At 39.1% G+C, this 22,195-nt stretch overlaps 1 protein-coding gene across 1 annotated transcript in view; it reads right to left on the bottom strand.

The window, feature by feature from the left end:
- Positions 1–14,898: 14,898 nt before the first annotated feature.
- LOC148479265 (extracellular calcium-sensing receptor-like) overlaps positions 14,899–22,195 on the bottom strand; it is a 34,742-nt gene continuing 27,445 nt past the window's right edge. The window contains exon 2 of the mRNA XM_088454682.1: positions 14,899–15,726. Coding sequence (XP_088310808.1) covers positions 14,899–15,726 — 828 coding nt within the window. The remainder of the gene's footprint in view (positions 15,727–22,195) is intronic.

The raw sequence follows: 22,195 nt of genomic DNA, 5'->3' as shown, positions 1-22,195 counted from the left end.
TATATATATATATATATATACATATATATAATACATATATATATATATATATATAAATATATATATGTATATGTATATATATATATATATATATATATATAGCAGCAGAGGATGGCGGCACTCACGGTTTTCAAAAGAATCAAGACAGCAGTCCGCATATTGCATTCAACGTTTCGGTACTTTAAACCTTCGTCAAGAATACAGAGTACATAAACATCTTACCTTTAATACATGAGCAAACACCGTGTCTGTGCTGGCTGGTCCCGGGACCTGTGTGACATCACCGACTCGCATGGCAAGGTGGAAGTGACGTAGGCGGCCAGGGTCCGTTGCTATAGTGACAAATTATAAACACCTTTACCAAAAATACAATCAATCACAAGCTCGATATTGAAATACAAGAAATGAATGTAAAAATAGACAATGTAACCAAACATCTTATAATAGATCAATAAAGATAGAATCATAGTATTATAAACTCTGCGCAACCTTGCACCAGCAGTGCATATAATGCAGAGGGCTATTCAAAATTTATAAGAAGCATGTGAGTGGCAAGGTCTCGTTCAGACCATAAGGATGTACAGTATTAAGTCAGTAAATCCAACGGGCCTCAGCTTTCAACAAAGCCTGGGGTCGGACCCCACCCCTGGGATCATCTGGAATAAAATCAATAATTTTATAACGAATAGTAGCAAGAGTGTGTTTATGTTCACGAAAATGTCGAGCTACTGGTTGCTCATTGTCCTTTCCATCCAGCACCTGTCTAATCACAGAGCGGTGGAATACATTCCTTAAATTGGCGTATGGTTTTCCCTATATAAAGGAGGCCATGGGGACAACGAATGTAGTATACAACGAATTTGCTCATACATGAAAGAGTGTATTTGATCTTAAATTTCTGTCCAGAATGGGGATGGACAAAAGTGTCACCAATCTCTAAAAAGCTGCATGTAATGTGAACATAAACACACTCTTGCTACCATTCGTTATAAAATTAATGATTTTATTCCAGATGATCCAAGGGGTGGGGACCGAGCCCAGGCTTTGTTGAAAGCCGAGGCTCGTTGGATTTACAGACTTAATACTGTACATCCTTATGGTCTGAACAAGACCTTGCCACTCACATGCTTCTTATAAATTTTGAATAGCCCTCTGCATTATATGCACTGCTGGTGCAAGGTTGCACAGAGTTTATAATACTATGATTCTATCTTTATTGATCTATTATAAGATGTTTGGTTACATTGTCTATTTTTAAATTAATTTCTTGTATTTCGATATCGAGCCTGTGATTGTTTTTTTGGTGAAGGTGTTTATTATTTGTCACTTTAGCAACGGACCTTAGCCACCTATGTCTCTTCCGCCTTGCCATGCGAATCGATGACGTCAGACAGGTCCCGGGTCCAGCCAGCACAGACATGGTGTTTGCTCATGTAATTAAGGTAAGATTTTTATGTACTCTGTATTTCTGACAAAGGTTTAAAGTACTGAAACGTTGAATGCAATAAGCGGACTGCTGTCTTGATTATTTTGAATATCGTGAGTGCCGCCATCCTCCTGTACTATATATTTACTTATCCATGTGGAAGGCACCCGGTAAAATAAAATTGAGAGAAGTAGTGCCGATCTGACGTTGCTATACATATATGTATATTTATATATATATTTATACAATAATATAAGCTCTCCATTTAATTCTTTCCATTCAATGCTCATGATATTTGCCTCTTCGAAATTCTTTGTGTAGCTGCCTTTTATCGTCCCCCTGGCCATAACTCAAAAATCCTTGATAACTTTGCTTCCTGGCTCCTAATCTTCAAAAGGGCTCTCAGTACCCCTTTCTTCCTCAAAGCTTTCCAGCACTCATCCTAACCCACTGCATATCTGTGTCACTCCTGTTTGTCTTTCCCTCCCCTTTAGAATGTAAGCTCTCATGAGCAGGGCCCTCTTCCCTCACGTGCTTCTCCTTCCCTTACGTATACTTTAATTTACAACAGCACCTAACACTTGGCTGCTGACACCCTGCTGTTTTTTAAGTATTATGCAGCAATGTTTTTAAATCATGTATTTGTTCTGCATTGTTTGTACTGTTAATAACTGTTTTTCTTGTGTGCTCATTTGTTTATGTACTCTGTAAGACGCTGAGGAGTACTAGTGGCGCCATATAAATAAAGTAGGAGAATAATAATAATAATAATAATAATAATAATAATAATAATAGTTGATCTCTTCTCTCAATTTATGAACTGATATTTTAATTATAAGCAGTGTGACCTGTATTCCAATGCATAACATGGGTAACCCACATTATCCATTGGGATACAGGTTACACTAATAATTTAAATATAAGTTCATAAATTAATAGAAGAGATCAACTATTATATCTCATATATGGACCTGTATGTATGAATAGTAACAATGTATGCCCCCTTGAGGTGAATTATTCAATGGAAACATTATTATCCAGCACTGAACTACAATATATACAGTATTCATACTAATAATATACTGTTACCTGCAGTCAGGGTAGAAACTCCGAGCGGCTTGGATCATTTTACTCACTATTTTATCTTTCTTTATAACACAACTTTACTTTTTATATTTCGCTGTCTAATCGATCTGATTTTTGGAATTTTTAAATAACAAAAATAAAAGTTACATTTTAATATTAGTGCATCACAATATGACAATTCTTTCTTTTGCTTTATTATGTAATCTTCAACTTGTCATTAATAGCACCCCCTGTGAATTCATTTGTATCATACATTTATGAGCACACTTTTGGGGCCCTTGAATCTATCATTATACAATTACATAAAAAATGCACAAGAACAATACCTGTGCAGATGAACTCTCCATTAGTTTCTGCATCACTTGCAGATACTGTCCTTGAAATCAATGGGAAAGTGCTTATTGGCTGAGAGAGCATGAGAGTGTCTTTCTCAGCCAATCAGTGCTTTTCTATTGATTTCAATTACTTTGGCCACAAGTGAACATGTCATAAACCGCACATTAACTGCACATCCCCGTCGAGGCCAGGACTGGTTCCTCTGGAATCAGGACCCAAATTTAATTTTGGGATACCAAACTTCTAAGGAGTTCCAGCAATGAACTCACCAGTTTGGGACTGGTTATTGTTATTTCAGGGGGGGCCTTGCTGTGTCTCTTCCTGCTATAGCATTATCACCCTGGCTGTTTTAGCCCGGTGCTGATTATAGGAAAATAGGGTGGACCTCACACAGTTCCCCCTTTGTTTACCTGTACCAGCCCAGGCTAAAAGGTCTGAGGGCTGGTTATGGATTTGGGGGTGGAACCAACACATGTTTTTAAATAAATTTGTTTGGACTAGGTTGACATCAATTTTGTAATTATGTCTGCTGTCTTGTTTTACCTGAAAGAAAATAATTGATGGATTTAGATCTGTAAAAACTGACTGACTTTGGCGTTGGGTTCAAGTAAGGCTGAAACCTGAAGATTATAATCAGTTTTTTACACAAACATAATGTTGATAACTGCAAACTATAAAACAGTTAAAAGCACTCATTTTAGGTACAGACTACTGGATGATTAGTTCCAAGATAAATTAAATAAGTATAGTCACTTTTCTGAAGATATTCCTTCCTTCACTTGAAGTCAAAAAATGTTCCTGTTGAAGTATTCAATCCCTTAAGGTGAAAAGATCTAGTTCCTCCAATTACATGAATAAGGTTCAACACTACAGCCCCTCAATGTCAATGCAGTGTCCTTGATGTAAAACACAATATGGGGACACAAAAATGGCCACATTCCATCAGAGCCCTTTTATGAAAGGTATAATCAAATACATATAGGTGTATAATGCTCCCCCTATAGAGCAGTACCTTCCCTGGGATGGATCTGGATAGCAGCACTTCAATCTCCTGGACCAATGCATTTCGACCATTCACTGTTCTTTTTCAAGGTGTATGTGGAGGTAATGTTTAACCAGGTATTTATAGGCAGTGTAATCACCTCCCCTTTTCTCATTAGGGAGACTTGTTCTCTCAATAACAATATTCTATAGAATTACAATTCAAACTATAACTGGACCGAGGAGTGTACTCTATAGTTTATTTCATCCAACAAGTATATTTACCTGTTGTCCGTGAGATCGCTGGGATTTATTTCCACTTATGAGTGTTTTATATGCAAAACTCCTCTTATGGCCATACCTACTTATATATTCAACTTAGATTTGTTATTTTAAATGTGGTGTCTAAATCTAAAAAGACAATTGGTATCCTGTATTAACAACAGTGGATGAGGTTATGGTAAGTATATGAGTGTTGAAACACATCACAATATCAATATCAAGCGGGACCACTGATATACATTGCGGTTAGGTTCCCACCCATAAAACATATATAATTCTTCCAGGCAACATGTAAAACTATACAAATAAGAATGATAACATAATATGCACTGTAAAATCACAATGTATATAACAGTGTATATAAAAATATATGTAAAAAATTAAAAATATATGTAAAAAATTAAAACATATATAAAAACAATGTAGCGCCATTCTCTCTTTAAATTTATGCATAGTTTTGCCCACATAAAGTTTTCAACAGGGGCATCTAATAAAGTAGATGACATATCCTGATGAACAAGTTAAAGTATGTTTTATTTTTATCTTGCCACCCAAATGTGGGTGAGGGAATACAGATGACACTAATGATGAACACATTTTTGCAGAGGGATTATTCAAGACAACTATTAGAGAAGGCAAGATCAAAAGCACTCAGTATTCCACATGTGAACACGTTGAAAAAGACTTAAAAAATAGCCTAAGATGATACAGAAATTTGGGTGAACAATAATATATGCAGCAAAACGGATAAATAAAACAGCAAAAAAATTCTGCCCATTGATTGGAACTGATGATGAATGACCACTTTTAAAGAAATCTCGTCTGCTCCCCTGTTTTAAAAGAGGCAAAAGGATAAGAGACATACTGGTACATGTCATGTGAGAACTCCTAAACCTGCAATTCAGGGACAATTTTTATAAAAAAAAACCTGGTAATTTCCACTGCATAGGCTACACTACTTGCAGCTATTTGGAAGTTGGGGATAGTTCCCTCACCCACATTAGGGTGACCAGATAAAAATAAAACATACTTTAACTTGTTCATCAAGATATGTCATCTACTTTATTAGATGCCCCTGCAGACAACTTTATGTGGGCAAAACTTTGCGTAAATTTAAAGAGTGAATGGCACTACATCGTAGTGCCATTAGATCAGCTCTGAATAGTAATCCCAATGAACAGCCAGTAGCGAGACAATTTTATGAGCACAAACGCTCACTGGCAACATTGAGATTAAAAATAATTAACTTTGTCTCTGAGGACCCGAGAGGAGTGGATAGAGAACGTAAACTTTTACAAAGAGAGACGTGGTGGATTAATTATCTTAATACTGTAAAACCTTTTGGATTGAACAACTCCCTTCCTTTGTCTTGCTTTTTGTGCTATGTATAGTTAGTGTGCTTGGGTACAATGTATAACTTGGATTAAGATTAATTATTTTCTGCATTACAGGCATAGCCTTGTTGTCATGGTGATGGTATTCACAATTGTTTCAGACCTTTACTCCCCTATACTGATGTCATTTCCGCACAGGTGTGCTGTGAGTGACGCTGAAGAGGAGGGGACAGTTTGAATTCAACATTCACTTGTATGGTGTTTCTATACAAGGTATGATTTTTTCATTATATGTATGTTCCTGAAGAAGGTTGTAATAAATAATTAATACATTATTATTTTTATGCTACTAGTAAGCAAATTATGAAAATGTAATCTTCATTTAAACAAAAAAAAGAGTTCAGTGTAAAAGCATGCCAATATTTTTTTTATATTTTATTGTATGCACTTAGATCTATGAAAACTGACCTCATTTCCTCCCCTTAATACGTTCCTACCATTTATCATGGATACATCTCTGCATATGGTTCTGATGTTTTCATGTAGATATATTGTACTATTCAAAAGTTATTATCAATTGGGAAATTGGGTATATACTGTAACAGATATTTCAGTTCTACATTAACAATACTGATGGAGTCATCTAAGTGATTATAAGATTTGGCACATGTGGAATACTGCATTACAGTATTTCTGAAGTTTGGATGAACATACTAAAGTTTAAAATGAATATCCATTTAAAAAAATGATGTCAGTGTTATCATACGACATACCATTTCATTTTTCCATTGTATTTTCCATGGCTCAACATGTAACTGTTTATCACCTGAAACAGATCCATTATATTTTCCTAATTTTATTTTATAAAGTCTACCAAATTTCGTATAATTAAATGTTACCCAATTCTCGAGCTCCAATGTTGAAGATAATTCTCCTTTTTCATCAAAAAAGGTTTCATTACCATATTCATCATTATAATGAACCTTTTTTATGTAGTTGTGAAACTTTCAAAGGAAAAACAAGAGAGAGAGACTTGACATGAACAGATATAATCATTTATGAGCATAATAAAATATTGGATAAGTGAAATAGTAAAGCAGACTGATATAGATTTAAGACATACAGAGCCGGCCCTAGGCATAGGCAGAACAAGCAAATGCCTAGAGTGACATCTGAGCAGGGGGGGGCACCACTGAGGCTGGATATAATTATCTAAATAGCAATTTTGGGTGGGCGGACCAGCAACATTTATTAAGCACAGACAGCGGGGATGGATCCAGTCCATGATGCAGGGTGCTCAATTACTTAATCTCCCCCCCTGTGGCTTCTGATCAGATCATTCTTCTGACAGAAGCTGCAAATGGGAGCCGAGCTGGAGAAACTGACCCTGACAGCTCCCAGTCCCTGCATCACTCTGCACGCTGTACGTGAGTCAGAGGCTAGAGCAATGTCTGGGTCATGTGTCATCTCTCCTGATTGTTGGATCTCCCAGTCAGCCTGTGCACTGTAGCTTAGAAGAGAGCAGAGGGGGCAGAGGAAAAAGTGAATAGAAACTGAAAGAGAAGAGCTCGAGCATCAGGACTACAGAGAAGTAAAGATAAAAGGTAGACCATTAGAACTTGTATGAACATTTTTTTATTAAGCTGTCAGTTGCCTGAATAAATGTTTTATTTGCTCTCTGGGTCACCTTCAAAGTGTCTGTTTAGCATACATTCCAATCTGACTGATAGGGTTTTAGCAGAGTCCAGGGTCTGGGTGGTCCTGTTTTTTCTACTCTGCATGTAATATTCATCACACCCTGTTGTGCCCCCCCTATATCCTGACAGTCCCATCTGAATGTAATATTCATCACACCCTGTCTGTCATGCCCCCCACCCCCTCTATCGTGACAGTCCCCTTTGCATTTAATATCCATCACACCTTGTTTACCATGCCTCCTCTAAGCTGTCCTCATACCTCTCCCTCTTTCTTTTTACAAGATCCCACATCACCCCCCCCAACACTCAGATGCACACCTGCAGGTCTCGGGACAGGGAAGAGTATAAATACCCCCCACTAGCCGTACCTGGAAGTGCAGGTTTCTGCAAACACTGTCCACGAAAATAAAAAAGTCGGCCCCTTGTGGGCTCACATCGCTCACCATGCTGCGGGCCAAGTGGCTCGCTTCGCTCGCCACAAGAATATATTCCCCCTTTATGCCCACTTGGATGGTAGGGAATGACGTTGGACACTGGCTGATGACATCACTGTACAGAAACAGATGGGGATCTATCTACTCCCATCGGGGACAGAGAGGAAGGTGGTGGGTCATTGTCAAAGCCCCATGGGAACAGAGCAGCTATGCACTACAGCTCCCCCTAGATTCAGCCAGCCTCAGTCATTTGGATAAGAGGAGGCAGGTAGCTGCAGCAGCGTTACTGGTACAGCTGGATGAGCTCCTCTATCTACCAAAAAAACATTGTTAAGGTATGACGATAGATCTGAGGGGTAGGGGGGGGTTGAAGGACTCAGAAACCCCCCTGCTTGCATGCCAGGTGGACCCATACATAGAACTGCACTAATTACTCACAAACTTGATCTGTATGTCTACACATAGAGGAATGGGTATGTATGATGTGTGTATGTATGTGTGTGTGTGTGTATATATATATATATATATATATATAAGGTTGAGTCTCCCATATCCAAAATGCTTGGGACCAGGGGTATCTGGATATCGGAATATTCCGTATTTTGGAATATTTGCATAAAATAATGAAATATCTTGGGAATGGGACCCAAATCTAAACACAGAATGATTTTATGATTTATTTACACCTTATACACACAGCCTGAAGGTCATTTTATACAATATTTTTAATAATTTTGTGCATCAAAAAAAGTTTGTGTACATACATGAAATTCATTTATGTTTCATATATACCTTATACACAAAGTCTGAACGTTATTTTATACTATACTTTTAATAATTTGTGCTTTAAACAAAGTTTTTGTACAGTGAGCCATCAGAAAGCAAAGGTTTCACTTTCTCAGTCATGCTAAAAATATTCCGTATTTCGGAATATTCTGTATTTCGGAATATTTGGATATGGGAGACTCAACCTGTGTATGTATATATATATATATATATATATATATATATAATATGGGTTGGGTATGAAATCCTGGCCGTAGGAATCAGCAGGTCAGAATACCGACAGCTTCATGCTGACACCCACAACAACTAACGGCAAGTTTCCCCTAACCCCTACCCTAACCCTCCCTCCCCTAGTGCCTAACCCTAACCTACCACCCTAGTGCCTAAGCCTATCCTCCCCCTCTAGTGACTAAACCTAACCTCCCCCTCCCAGCACCCTAATCCTAACCCTCCCTCCCTGGTGCCTAACCCTCCCCCTAGTGCCTAACCGTAACCCTGCACCCTAACCTCCCCTAACACTGTGATACTTACCCTTGGGATGCCGTCGGTCGAGATACTGGTCCCGGAATCCTGACCTGTTGGGATTTTGGCGCCGGTATTCAGACCATTGGCATCCCGCATGCAGTGATGCAGACTACATCCCATATATAGATGTAAAAAATAGGTAATTCACCAATGTGTTATTTTTCTGTGTCCGCATATAAACACTAACACATCTGCTAGGGGGCACCAGACAAAATCTTGCCTAGGGGACCAAATTAGTTAGGGCAGGCTCTGAAGACATAGCAATGATGGAGGACATTATTCTACAGATAAACTATTTATATTTATTATCTGTAATATGATCTGCTGTGAAACTGGGTGACAGCTCTATCAAAGGACTGTTTAATAGTCCAATTGTTTTTTTTAAATTACTACTAGTAGTAGTCTTCTTGGTCCCTTTCTGGGATAAAGATCCACCCTGAGCAACAGCAATAGGCGTAGCACTCAAGGATCATTCTGAGGAATCATGTATAGGAGAGGAGTCAGTCATGCTTATGAAATTGGATGCAGTACTACTTCCGATCACGATTGAGGATGTTGATGATGATGCAGGTGTTAGTGGTGGAGGTTGCAGGTGCTTATATCCAGAGAGAAGGGAACAACTAAGTGACACTGGACCGATTGTTGTTACGTTTTTTTTAGCCAAAGTTTCTAAATTGGAAAAACACTTTTCAGTTTAATGAATGTGCTGAAAGTGACCTAACAGGGAGGACGTTCCTAGATGTTTAAGGTCATTACCTCTACTCACTGTTACTTGACAATGGTTGCAAATGGCTTGGCAAAGATTGTTCAGATTTGGGTGGAACTAAGGGCCTGATTCCGAGCTGCTCGTAAGCAGCCGCTCTTTCGCTGTGTATGTGTGCATGCATATGGGTTGTAATGCACATGCACCAACCAGTCAGTGCGGTTGGAAATCGTGTGCTCGCAAAATAGCAAATGCCTGCTAATTTGAGTGACAGAATGAGGCGTTTGTGGGTGGTAACAGGGGAAGGTGCTTGAAAACGGGGAGTGGAGATCCGAACGCAGGCGTGCCAAACGGTCAAAACGGGCATTTAATGGGTGTGCATAAAATGGGTGTGCATAATTAACAAAGCAGCGTCATCGACCACGTCAGTTGGTTGCCTTTTAGCCTGAACTGCTCGCATGATTGCGGTAGGAAAATGCTACCACAAGAATAGCGAGCAGTTCATATGCCTTTCGATGTACTCGATTAATCTAATAAATAGCAGAGATGACGTATGATGCGAGCGGCCAAGGGGCGTCTTTACAAAATAGCGAGTGCATGTTTCGTTCGCTCGTTCAGACATAGAGGCGTCAACAGACCGCAAAGAGCGAGTGCTCAATTTCAATAGCCAGCCCCTTTTTCAGAACGAGCGTCCGCAAATAGCTTCCGGCTCTGAATCAGGCCCTAATTCTACACATGAGAAATAGATTTTATGGTCCTTTGCCCAAGCATGGCAACAATGGGATTTTTCCAACCGTGGGCTACAACTGTTGCCTGATTAACTGTTTTTACACAAAAATCTTCTGCATCAACATCCTCATCATCATCATAAACATCCACATCATTCTTGTTGTTATCGCCAACTACATAAATATCCTCCTGGTGCAATTTCATAGAAGCATCCTCGATTCTACTTCAGCAAGTTGACTTGTTCTGCTCATTTGCAGAGGGCACACAAATGGTGGATGGAAGATCCTCTTCAAGTACAATATTAGAAAGGTCAGGCTCACACATGGCAACCGTGGACACACTTGGACTCTCCTCGGGGATCTGTGACTTTTCGGAGCACACAGGTGGTTCCGGTGTCTTACTTGTCTTAACAATTTTTTTTACCTCTCCTACAAGCAGAAAGGCTTAAATCATCACAACAAGAACCACCAGTCAAAAATAAAAGCCAAGGCCTTATCCATTCCTTGCCACTTTGTGTAGTGAATGGAATATTGCCAATTTTTTGTTTTTCTAAAGCTAAAGTTGATTTTACATGGCCTGACTTCACAGATTATGTTGATAGCCTTGTATCATCATCATGACTGCAGCCACCAGCTACAAGACTGGTATATGATTCCTGCTCTCCTCTCATGTGACTATCCTCCATATGCACTGCATTCCTACAACAGTGTCACCAAGCAATTATAGTGCAGCTAAGTTGCAGCTAATTCACACAACCACACAAAAAATATTATTGTTTTAAGACTGCGGAAGGGCACCCCTGAACGAGGCAGCAGCCCCTTGATAAATGACATAGGCAGCACCCCTGCACAGCTAATAATATGTTTTTAAAACTGAGGAAGAGCATCCCTGAACAAGGCAGCAGCCCTTTGATAAATTACACAGGCAGCACTCCTGCATGGCTACATTGCTGATAAGTGTGGCTAATGCGCACACACACACAAAAAAAACACTTTTATTAATTCTTGGGGGGGGGCACTTGCAGGAGAGAGCACCCATGAATGAGGCAGCAGCAACTTGATAAACTACACAGGCAGCACCCCTGCACATCTACATTGCTTATAACTGCGGCTAACGTGCACACACACACACAGAAAATAAAACACTTTAATTGATTTATTCATTTTGGGGGGGGGCACTTGGGTGGAGAGCACCCCTAAATGAGGCAGCAGCACCTTGATAAATGACTCAGGCAGCACCCCTGCACAGCTACATTGCTGATAAGTGTGGCTAACGTGCACACACACAGAAAAAAATAACTTTTTTTTATTTTTTTCACACTTGGGGTGAAGAGCACCCCCTGGACAACACAGCAGGACTCCTTTATGCACTGCAGTGATATAGGAGCCATGCAAGCCCCCTTATTCTGTCTGCAGCACAGTATAGACAACACAGCCCTTATGGCCAACAGGCACAGCACAGCCCAGCCAGCCCCCTATGGACAACAGCAGCCAGCCTCTATGGACAACAGCAAGCCCCTATGGACAACAACCAGCCCCTATGACAACAGCAGTCAGCACCTATGCACAGCAGCAGTACAGCCCCTCTCCTGCGTCCTCTTCACTCAGTCTCCACAGCCAGAATGAAAATGGCAGCGAGCTTGGGGAACCTTTATACAATCCAAAACACATGAGAATCCAACACAGAGATGATGAAGTTTTGCTTTGTGATCTGAGTCAGGCAGTAAAACCCGAGCCAACTTAGATCTCATCTAAAATTACTAAGTTCGGATGGGTTTGGTTTTCAGAGAACTGGACTTTCTCATCCCTAATATATATATATATATATATATAACCAGGTAGTATTACAGTTAGTAAAGTGCTTCAGTTTATATTCCATTGTGTTATCAAATTAATGGAATTATTATCTGTTTGGGTGTGCAAATTTCAGATATTGCGATGTCCGCATTTAGAGAATCCTTCGCTTTTAACCATGGGGTATTGAATGGTTCCACTATCCTTCTCCTTACACCTGCTAGGGGCTAGAAATTCCTTAAGGTTTCTTGAAAATGATGTCTAGTTTATTTGGGAGTATATTGGCCAGAATGGGATACGTTTGTAAAATATTAACATTTTTGTTGAAGGTTTTTCTAATTCTATTTTCTTCACAATTATATTTTTGTAAAAAAGGGAAAAAACTCATCTGTCTTTTCTTTATCAACCTGAGTCCTAGTTTTGCAGAGTAATTGCTCTCTGTTCAGTTGTTCACTCCTATAATGGCTTTAGAAATATTCTCTTAGATTCAGAAATAGAGGATATCCCTATCAGCATAGATGTTAGTTTGTTCTTTGTATATTTCAGGTTAACTGCAATTCATATTAATTCTATAGAATTTAGAGTAGGGGATTTTATTTTTCCAGGGTTTTGCATGGCCACTTTTATAGAAAAGACTAAAGGCGCACATCCCCTTGCCAATTTTAATGATCAATTGAATGATAATGATATTGTTATCGTTCAATCACTCATTAATTTGTGCATGAATCGGGCAATAAGATGTTGGAAACGACCAGCAGTGTGCTCCCGCTGGCCGTTTCTTACATCAATTGTTGCTCAAATCTTCTGGTCAATCTGCTGATAATGGCAGATTGACCATGTTCAGGGATGACGGAGGGTGCCTACACTGAATGATTTATCATTCAGTGTAGGTACTGCAGGGTATGGGGAACAATGGTACAATTACAATGTCATAATCATACTGTCTTTCCTGGGTCAGCAAGTACATGTGTGCCTTAAGATTTGTGATAACCTCTTTGATGTAAATTTGGGTGATTATTTCATTGCCTTCACTTGTGAGCATCAAATCCAAAAATTCTACCTGAGAACTGCTGATGTGATACATCAATTTAAGACTATAATCTTTGTTATGGATCAAGTCAATTAACTTTTTAAAATGTCCTCATCCCTCTCCCATATAATAACAATGTCATGAATATGTTGTTAATAGAGACATATATTATCCAGGTATGATTTATTAGAATAAATATAATTATGCTCCTACATCCCATCAAGATGTTTGCATAGCTAGGTGCAAAGACTGTGCTCATGTGTACCACAGGTTTGAAGATAGAATTGATCTAAAAACTTTCAATTATTGTGGGTTAGGATAAAATGTATTAATGTACATATAAAATCTATATGGGAGTTGCTTAGTTCTGGGTCCCTTTCCAGGGTTTCCCTGCAGGTTCAGATAAATTTTCCATGTGCTATTGAGGTACAGATGTGTCCTACTACATCGTTGCTGCACCCATTAGCGGATACTTGCACTGCATTTGCACCAACACTTCCATATGGATTGCATGGTGCGATTGCTATTGCCATAGCATATGCTGCTGTGGCTATTCACAGATTTGTGCATACATTTGTAGTGAGATCTGATGCACACCACACATCCCTGCCCCAGGAGAAGAATTCATGGCAGGGAGGAGTGATGCAGTGAATTCAGTTACTCCCTGCAAGCACTGTGTGGAGAACTGTACAAAGCACTTCCCTGATTTAAAGATGGTTCCCAAACCCAAATAGCAGAGGAGCTATATAAAGCCCATACAATAGGGGGTGGCCCAACAGTCTTTTCACGTCCTTTGAAGATGAGCTGAAGCAAGTCATTCCCTCTGAAGCCCTCCCATGCAGCCATATTGATAACACAGACCATCCATCCACTCAAGAAGCAGCAGGTGAGTTATAAACAATATTTTCATGTTTTAAGGGTAAAATCATAATTCATTCTGAACATACACTTACACATGTTGTTAAAATTTGATAAACTTATACTGTAACAATTGGAGGTAATTTCAACACAATACCCTGATGAGTTTGATGAACCAATGTCAGAGGAACTGCTATTTGCAACTGTGTACAATGTTTATCAAGAATATAGTGGTTTGATTAGTGTAAATGACCATCTTGTATATTGATTTGCCTCAGATACTGATTTACATTAAACTCGCACATTGAACTCCATCCTAGATCAGTCTATCATTTTATGAGTTTGTTTCTGCAATTTCTGCATGAGTTTAGTGCTCGCAGCCTATTACATCTGGAGAGTTGTATGTTTAACATGGAAAACATCTGGATGGCATGTTTGTCCATAGTGAGAAGGGGTGATGAGAATTTATTGCAAATTTGCATGTTCTCATAGACAATTACATTGGTTGAATGGAAACTCACATGTATCCCACAAAAAAACTGGCATTTTTTTACAACCTTGAATCCTATTACATTTACCCCAATGAATACTAGTGCCTTATTGGATAGTATAAATTATCGCATACTGTATTTTGCTCCAAAGTGCAATGTTAGTGAGTCCTTCTGAGTATGTGACTATTACTTATTGTCTATAAGTGATCATGTCTTTCTATCAGCTTCAGTCAATTTAAACTGCATCTCTTCCAAACTGAAGATTAGTTGATCCTTTTACCTGAGACCCTTTAAAAATCCATATTCATATATACTCCAGATTTAATAAATAGTGACAATTACTGTATGTTGATGTTATTCAGTGCAATATAATATAATAATAATAATAATAATAATAATAATAATAATCACTCATCATATAAACTCACATGGTTCTGATTTACTTTATACTTGTTTCTCATTCCATTATTGCTTAAAAATGAATACATATCATGCAAAGCTTGAGCCAGAATATAAACAGCACTATACACGTGGTAGGCCATAGGATCTTCATAATAATGGTCAAGACTTTGAAGTTTCTTGTTAGTGCAATTTCTAATGGTTTTGTCAGTTAATAATGGAAAAAGCAAATTCTTTTTAATATTTTTAGACCAACATTGAAATTGAGTTATCCAGATATCCTCCAGTAATGGATTATTTGATTGATTTGATTGACTGACATTATTTAGAAATATTTCTACCTCAGGGACAATACATACAGGAAGTGAAAACACAAGGCTGCCATTAATGGGTATTTCATATTTCCTGTCAAAAGCAATGTTGAACAATGATGACCATGAAGCTGTAAGAATAAAAGTCTTATTGACAATAAATTGAGCTATTTTGTGGATAAAAAGTAAAAAGTACATGGTATATGTGCCACAAATTATTATAATCTCAGCAGTAAAATGAGAAATATTCTCCATTAATGAAGTTTTAAAATTGTCATCAATATCAAAATGTTTTAACCTAAATTCAATACATATCCTATGAGTGATTAACTCCCTGCTCAGCTGTTGGAGCTCCCGCTCTCCAGTGTCATCATCTGATGAAATTATCACAACCCAGTTCCAGCCAAACAGTTTCAATAACCTGACAATTGCCAAAAATTGCATCTGGTCATTGGGAATTGTTCGAAAAAAATGTGGATAAATCCTTCTGTCACTCAGCAGAGGATCTCTTGCTCCATAACTGATCTAAAATGAACATTAATTTATAGTTAGTTGACATAATAATCAATTAAAACAAACCGTTTTATTTTCATAAACGTGTTAAAAACTGTAATATTGTTTTTTAATACTACAGGGGAACATGTTTAAACAAATAAAGGTTCACATTTTAGTTTTCACATTTTCTCTGCACAAATACTTGGTACATCCACTTCTGGGATCAGATTTGTTCTATGCATGTTGATAATGGTAACATAAGACAGTCACTACAAAATATTCATACTCTTTTAATCCTGGGTTATAGCCAACTCTTTATTAATCTCTTCACTAGTGCTAATTGGACCAGATGTGATGTTTGTAAATTGTCAAAGTAAGAGGACATTGGGATTGTCTGTGTCATATGTTAAATTTCAAATTGCTTCATTTCTTTTGATTTTCAGAATACAAGTGTATTTTTACATATTCAGTGCATCTTGAATGGATCATAATAGTCTGTGTCTTTATGCTAATGTCATGGTCTATCTTATGAATAAAGAGATGCCCACTTGCAGCATCTTGTGGCAGTACAAATTTGAATATACTGTATGCACATAATTCACAACCATAATGGTTCAGAAGTGGCAGTGTAAGTGATAAATGATTGCCAGGTTATAAAAACAATGTAAATAAAAATATTATCTAACTGAAGCCAAATACATAATAAAAACCCAAGTGCTGTAGATTCAGTTTTTCATAACTTTCCAATGGTCATAGGAGGCAGAAGAGAATTGTAATCAAAATGGAACAGCTGAGAAAACAACAAGTTAAGCAATTCATTGAACCAGAGGTGGCAAGGCAGTTAACACTGTAGTAGGAACTATCACTGGTGTAGAGATGGTCATTGACCATGAATGATTTCAAAACATCAATAGTGGCGACCCAATGTTAACTAGTTTTGCCATCAATGGTAGAGAAACAATTGTTCTCCATCATCAATGGATAAGTGGGTGCTAATGTTTTTTTCCCTTGACAGTATGGAGCTTAGCCCCAGCCCCTTTCAGCCACTAAGCAACATATCCAGGTTTGATTGACCCATGGCCCACCGTGACCCCAGTAGTGATGGCCATCGATGGGGTGCAAACAATTGATAGTTCACCATAAATAGTTTTTGTGCCATCAATGGTAATAACCAATTGGTCTGTAGCCCACCCTCTGGGGAAATTATATAAGTGCCTCCACCCAAGCTAGTTTGTATATGTGTTCATGGGTCAGCTTGGGAAAACAAAGAGGAATATGGTGTACAGTTGTGAATTGATATAGAATGATTTATCAATAATAATACCCATTCAATCACAACCTGTCATTCATTTGCAGATCCATGGCCATTAGCAAACAGGGCTCTTCATCCTTAGGAATGTAACTACTCTATGCTGATAGAAGTATAGGTTAATTTGTGTATCTTGTACAAAGTGTAATAGACCACACAATTGAGTAAATGAAACATACAATACTAAGTTACAATGGAAATCAATATGTTAATACTGACATTGCAAGACATCTAATAAAATACAACGTGTACATAAAACTACCCTATCTCATACAATGTCTTGCAGTATATACTTGCAAAATGATAATCACAGTTGTGTGTGTACAATGTCTATACTAGTGAGATTAGAGTTGGCTATTCTCACTCGGAAAAGGAAGTCTAATTCTCCCTATTTAAATTCCTTACAATACTACTTCACTGTTTGCATAGCTGTTGAGCTAATTCAGAAGAAATAGTATAACTGATCTCGTTATCCCATTGCTGAAAAATATTCCCAAAACTTATAATGTAAGTACTGTATTGATCTTGAATTTGGCTAAAATTAAATGTCTTCCTCCAGTAGATGATGTAATCATTATATTGTGGATGATAGATTGGATAAACCGGGAGATAGTCAATTCAAGACCAGACAGTCTATAATAATATACATGTAGTGCAGGATTGGCAGAATAATAAGTCATTACATTTCTGATAATATAATTTACATATCACTCTAAGGTGATTGGTAACAGATTAATAAATTAGTGGTAGGCAACACATCATAATATAAATATCTTATAATTTTCTCTTGGCTTTTAGTGAAAGTATCGATCCACTCTCTTTAAGAACTGGCCCAAAAATCTTCCAACTCCCTCTGCTCCCTCAGTGTATCGACACTGGAATGAGGTAATATGATTTCTGACAATGTCTTGAAGGTGCTATGTCCCTCAACTTCCCCTCTTTGGCAGAAATAATTTCCTAGTAATGTCCTAGTAGCCTCTTCTGATTGACAGTAAACAATGCTTGCAATTTGTAAATATGCCAACTAGAATAAGCCCTTATAGGTCTGCGATCACCTCCTCCTCTAAGCTGAATATCTACTCACACAACTCAGCTGTTTAATTCAAAAGTGGCAGACTAGTGACCTGCTGCTGACTTGACTATGTTAATCGGCTTCACTGACCATCCTTGCTTTTAATCAGAGCCGAGGTTCTGTGATGCCTCCCGGTCTCACCTCAGGCCCGCCTGCTGTCAGTACTAAGTGGCAGCAGCAGTGCTGCCTGGCTGCTCTCACTAGACCACTGGAGGGGTCTGTCTGCTGCTGGTTGTTTATTTGGGTACCCCTCTGATCGAGTACCTCCCACTGCCACTATGCCCTCATTGGCTCAAAAAACCTGTACCCTCAGCACTGCTAGCCAACACTCATGTAATCTGGTCAGTAGGCTCTCAAGGGGAAACCAACTGCTCTCCAACTGCCATAGCATTCCATCCTCCTTTGTCCCCACTGACTGCACAGACCCCTTCTCCCACTTTAGGCTTGAGCCCCACTTTGTGCCATTTCTAGATCATTCCACATGCATCCAGAATAATACCAACAATATCCCATTTAGTGCACACTGCTCAAATATGTACAGAAATGAGTTGCCCCACCTCTTTACAATATAAAGGCTATCGCCAAACAAATTATCTTAGTGGATAACAATAATACAAATCAATTATATATATATTCCATTCTCTGGCCCCTCTCATTTCTGCTAACACTAAAGAGCTCATTCTGACCTGGTCGCTAAGTTGTGCTCACTCACTCTGGGCAATGGTCGCCCGTCTGCGCATGCCTATAAGTCGCAGTGTGCATGCGCAAATTAGTCACTGCAATGTGCAATCATGCACTTTTTGTACACAGACAGGACACTATTTTGAGTGACAGTGCAGTTTTCAGGTGGTAACAGGGAAAGGTGCTTGTGAACGGGGGAGTGGTGCTGTGAACGCAGGCATGTATGACTGTCAAAACTGAGTTTAATGGGAGTGCATAATTAGCAAAGTTGCATTATTGTACACGAGACTTGGCTTTATACTCAGGCGTGCGCTCACTGCGGTTGCTCTCTAATACATAGAGGGCATCCTTAAGCCTGACATTGCGATTGTGGGAATTGCATGTCCAGGCCCTTTTGCCAGTGAGACAGCACAGCTTAGCTACAGGGGTCTGAATGAGCTCCTAAGTGTGATACATGTTCATAGATGGTAAAATTTGATGGACACCCCACTGATGGATATCCCTACACTGGCATGGAGTCTAACCACTCCCTGTCTAATTAAATCCTCCAGCTAATCACAGACTGAACTATTATCATATGACCACTGCAGAGTTCAGCTTGTTCAATGAAATATTTATCTATACATAAACACAGTTGCAGTTGTGGCGGTTGCAGCATATTCTACCAACATAGATGAAACTTTTGGGGTATAATTTTACATTAATACTGATTCATTTTAGAATGAGGCTCTTCCATAGAACTATTTTATAAATATATGTTCATGGGGGCATATCCAATTAGCCACAGGGTTTACCCAGCGGCTAATTGTTGCACTGGACAGGATCCAATTAGCAGGGATTCCATGCACGAGTGTCCCTGAGACCCCACGCATGAGTCCTTGCTGTTTGACTTTGCCTCGCACCGAATGTAGGTGTGAGGTAAAATCAGTGTGAGGCTGCCCTATTCAGCCTAGCACGAGAGGGTATTACACACTGATTCAGCAGTTCTCACAGAAGTAGTGTGTTCTTGCACAGGAGTCCCTGTCTACTGATGCAGGGAAATAGCTATTTCATTGAATAGCTAAACCCCGCGTTGCGGGACTTTTGCCTGTCAATTAGCCGCGGGTGAAATCCTGTGGCTAATTGGATATGCCCCATAGTGTTGAACATGACAAAAAGTAGTTTCAACAATTAGTCATTTTGCTCTGACCTCCACAATATTGTATGGTTAAAAGAGTGTCAATTATATACTCATTGCTTCTTTGGACTTTACGCTGTCTATTAACTTCCTTTGCCTAAAGAGTCTGCACAATACTATGAGGTGGCATAATAATAATAATAATAATAATAATGTTTATATAGCACTTTTCAACTAAAGGACTCAAAGTGCTTTACATTTGCCTTTAAAGCACAAGAAGAGGACAGAAACATCTGGCAGCAGGTAAGTATGTGTGAGTGGGTAGGTGTATGCAATAAACTTTTGCTTGTCGCGGTGTGTGTGCTTTATATTTGTTTAACTATTTTTTTTACAAAGGGGGTACAGGTGTTGCTCACCTGCTTGCACTTGTAGTTCCACAAGTGCAAAAGGGCATGCATGCTGGCACCTGTAGTCCCACTGTAAAATACAATAGTTTACTAATATTTCCCACTTTGTTACCCCCATACCCAATGCTCCAGGGGTGTGGGGAAGAGCCCCAGCCTTCAGACCAGGCATGGGGTTAAGGGAAATGGGTTACCCCTTTTTTTCAGTGGCCCCCACCTCCCCTGGGATCCCCGGTTTGGCCTGATTCGCTTGGCCTGATAATGCTTTGGCCCAGGAGCCTCAGTGAAAGGTTCTCCGGGCTGTGGCATTACAGCCCAGCCATTTTAGGTCCAGTGTTGGTTTTATATATAGGGTGTACCCTATGCATTGAGTTTCCCCCTATAATTAAAACTAGTACTGGCCAAGCAGCCTGGTGCTGGTACCTAAAATACAGTGGAACCGTACTCATTTTGTTCCCTGTAATCTTATCCACCAGGATAGGCTGACAGGTCTGGGGCTGGTTAGGCTTTTGGGGGGACCTCACATTATTTTTTCTTTTTAAATTATCCCTTTTTTTTCTATTTAGAGGCAGAAACATACATGGATCACAGTGATCTGTGTATGTTTCTGCCAAACTCGCAGGTCACAGGCAGGTAATTTTTTTTCATGAGTTTTTATAGGAGAGTTGACCCTTCTCATGAGAGTTTAGAAACTTTCTGTTTGTTAATTCCCACTAGTGTAAAGTTTCTCGAGTTTTGCCGATGGTGAATTGAAAAGAGTTTGCTAACTCTCTAGTATTTTCCCGTAGCAAAGGAGACTTATCTCCCAAGTTTGACATTTGTAAATTTATGAGTGGGAAAAAATGCCCAAACTCTCCAGAGTTTGAAAACTCTTACAAACTCAATTCTTAGTAAATTTACCTCCTGAAATCAAGTGGGATAGTAGAGCTCAGAAGCTACTACAAGTACCTTGGATCCTGGTCATGCAGAGCTTTGAAAGACAGTAAGTCAATCTTGAAAACAATTTGCCATCTGACAGGCAGCCAGTGAAGGGAGTAGAAAATTGGTGTTAGGTGGCTGGAACAGTGCTGGTTGGTTAGTAGCCTGGCAGCTGCATTCTTTTTCCTGGGAGTACAAGGTAGAGGTCATTGCAGTAGTATAGGCATAATGATATTAATGCATGTATGACTTTAGGCAAATCTAATGAGCGAATTAAGGGCTTGATTCTGGCTATGTTCCTTAGATGAAAGAATGAGGATATGATTGTGGCTGATACATGATGTTTAAATGTCAAGCCACTATCCAGGACAACACCAAACCTCTGCACATGTTATTTACTTTGTAGTTCTAAACCCCAAAAGTGTAAGTCCTTTTGGTTGGCTGTGCTGCAGACTTGTCCTGTGACATATCATAAGGACCTCTGTTTTATCAGGATTCAGTCACAGCCAACTGGCACTCATCCACTCCTGGAGGTCAGAGAGGCAGTCATTTAGAATTGCTATTGGGATCTCAGTACCTGGAAGAAAGTACATGTACAGTTGTGTATCATCTGTATAACAGTGGTAGACAAAGCCATGACTTCTGATTTTTTCACACAGAGATAGCATGTATACTGCAAAAAGCATGGGACATAGTATATAACTTTGCTGGGCACTGCATGGAAGTGGCACTGTTGATGAACAGTTTACACCAGAAGAAACTCTCTGTGACCTGATAGAGAGAAATGATTTGAACCAGCTCTGGACTATGCCATACAGTCCACAGAAAATTTTAGGCACTCAATTAGAATCCCAAGATCCATGGTATCAAACTCTGTAGAGAGATCCAGAAGGATTAAGATTGAACATCTATGTCTCTTGCCATCAGAAGGTATTTAAGCACACACACCAGGGCTGTTTCAGTGCTATGTCTTCTCCTGAATCCTGACTGGAAAGAAT

This window comes from Taudactylus pleione, unplaced genomic scaffold (assembly GCF_031769625.1).
Source record: "Taudactylus pleione unplaced genomic scaffold, aTauple2 ptg000627l, whole genome shotgun sequence".
NCBI lineage: Eukaryota > Metazoa > Chordata > Amphibia > Anura > Myobatrachidae > Taudactylus > Taudactylus pleione.
The sequence above is the reverse complement of the archived record's forward strand: the minus strand, read 5'-3'. Positions and strand labels throughout refer to the sequence as shown.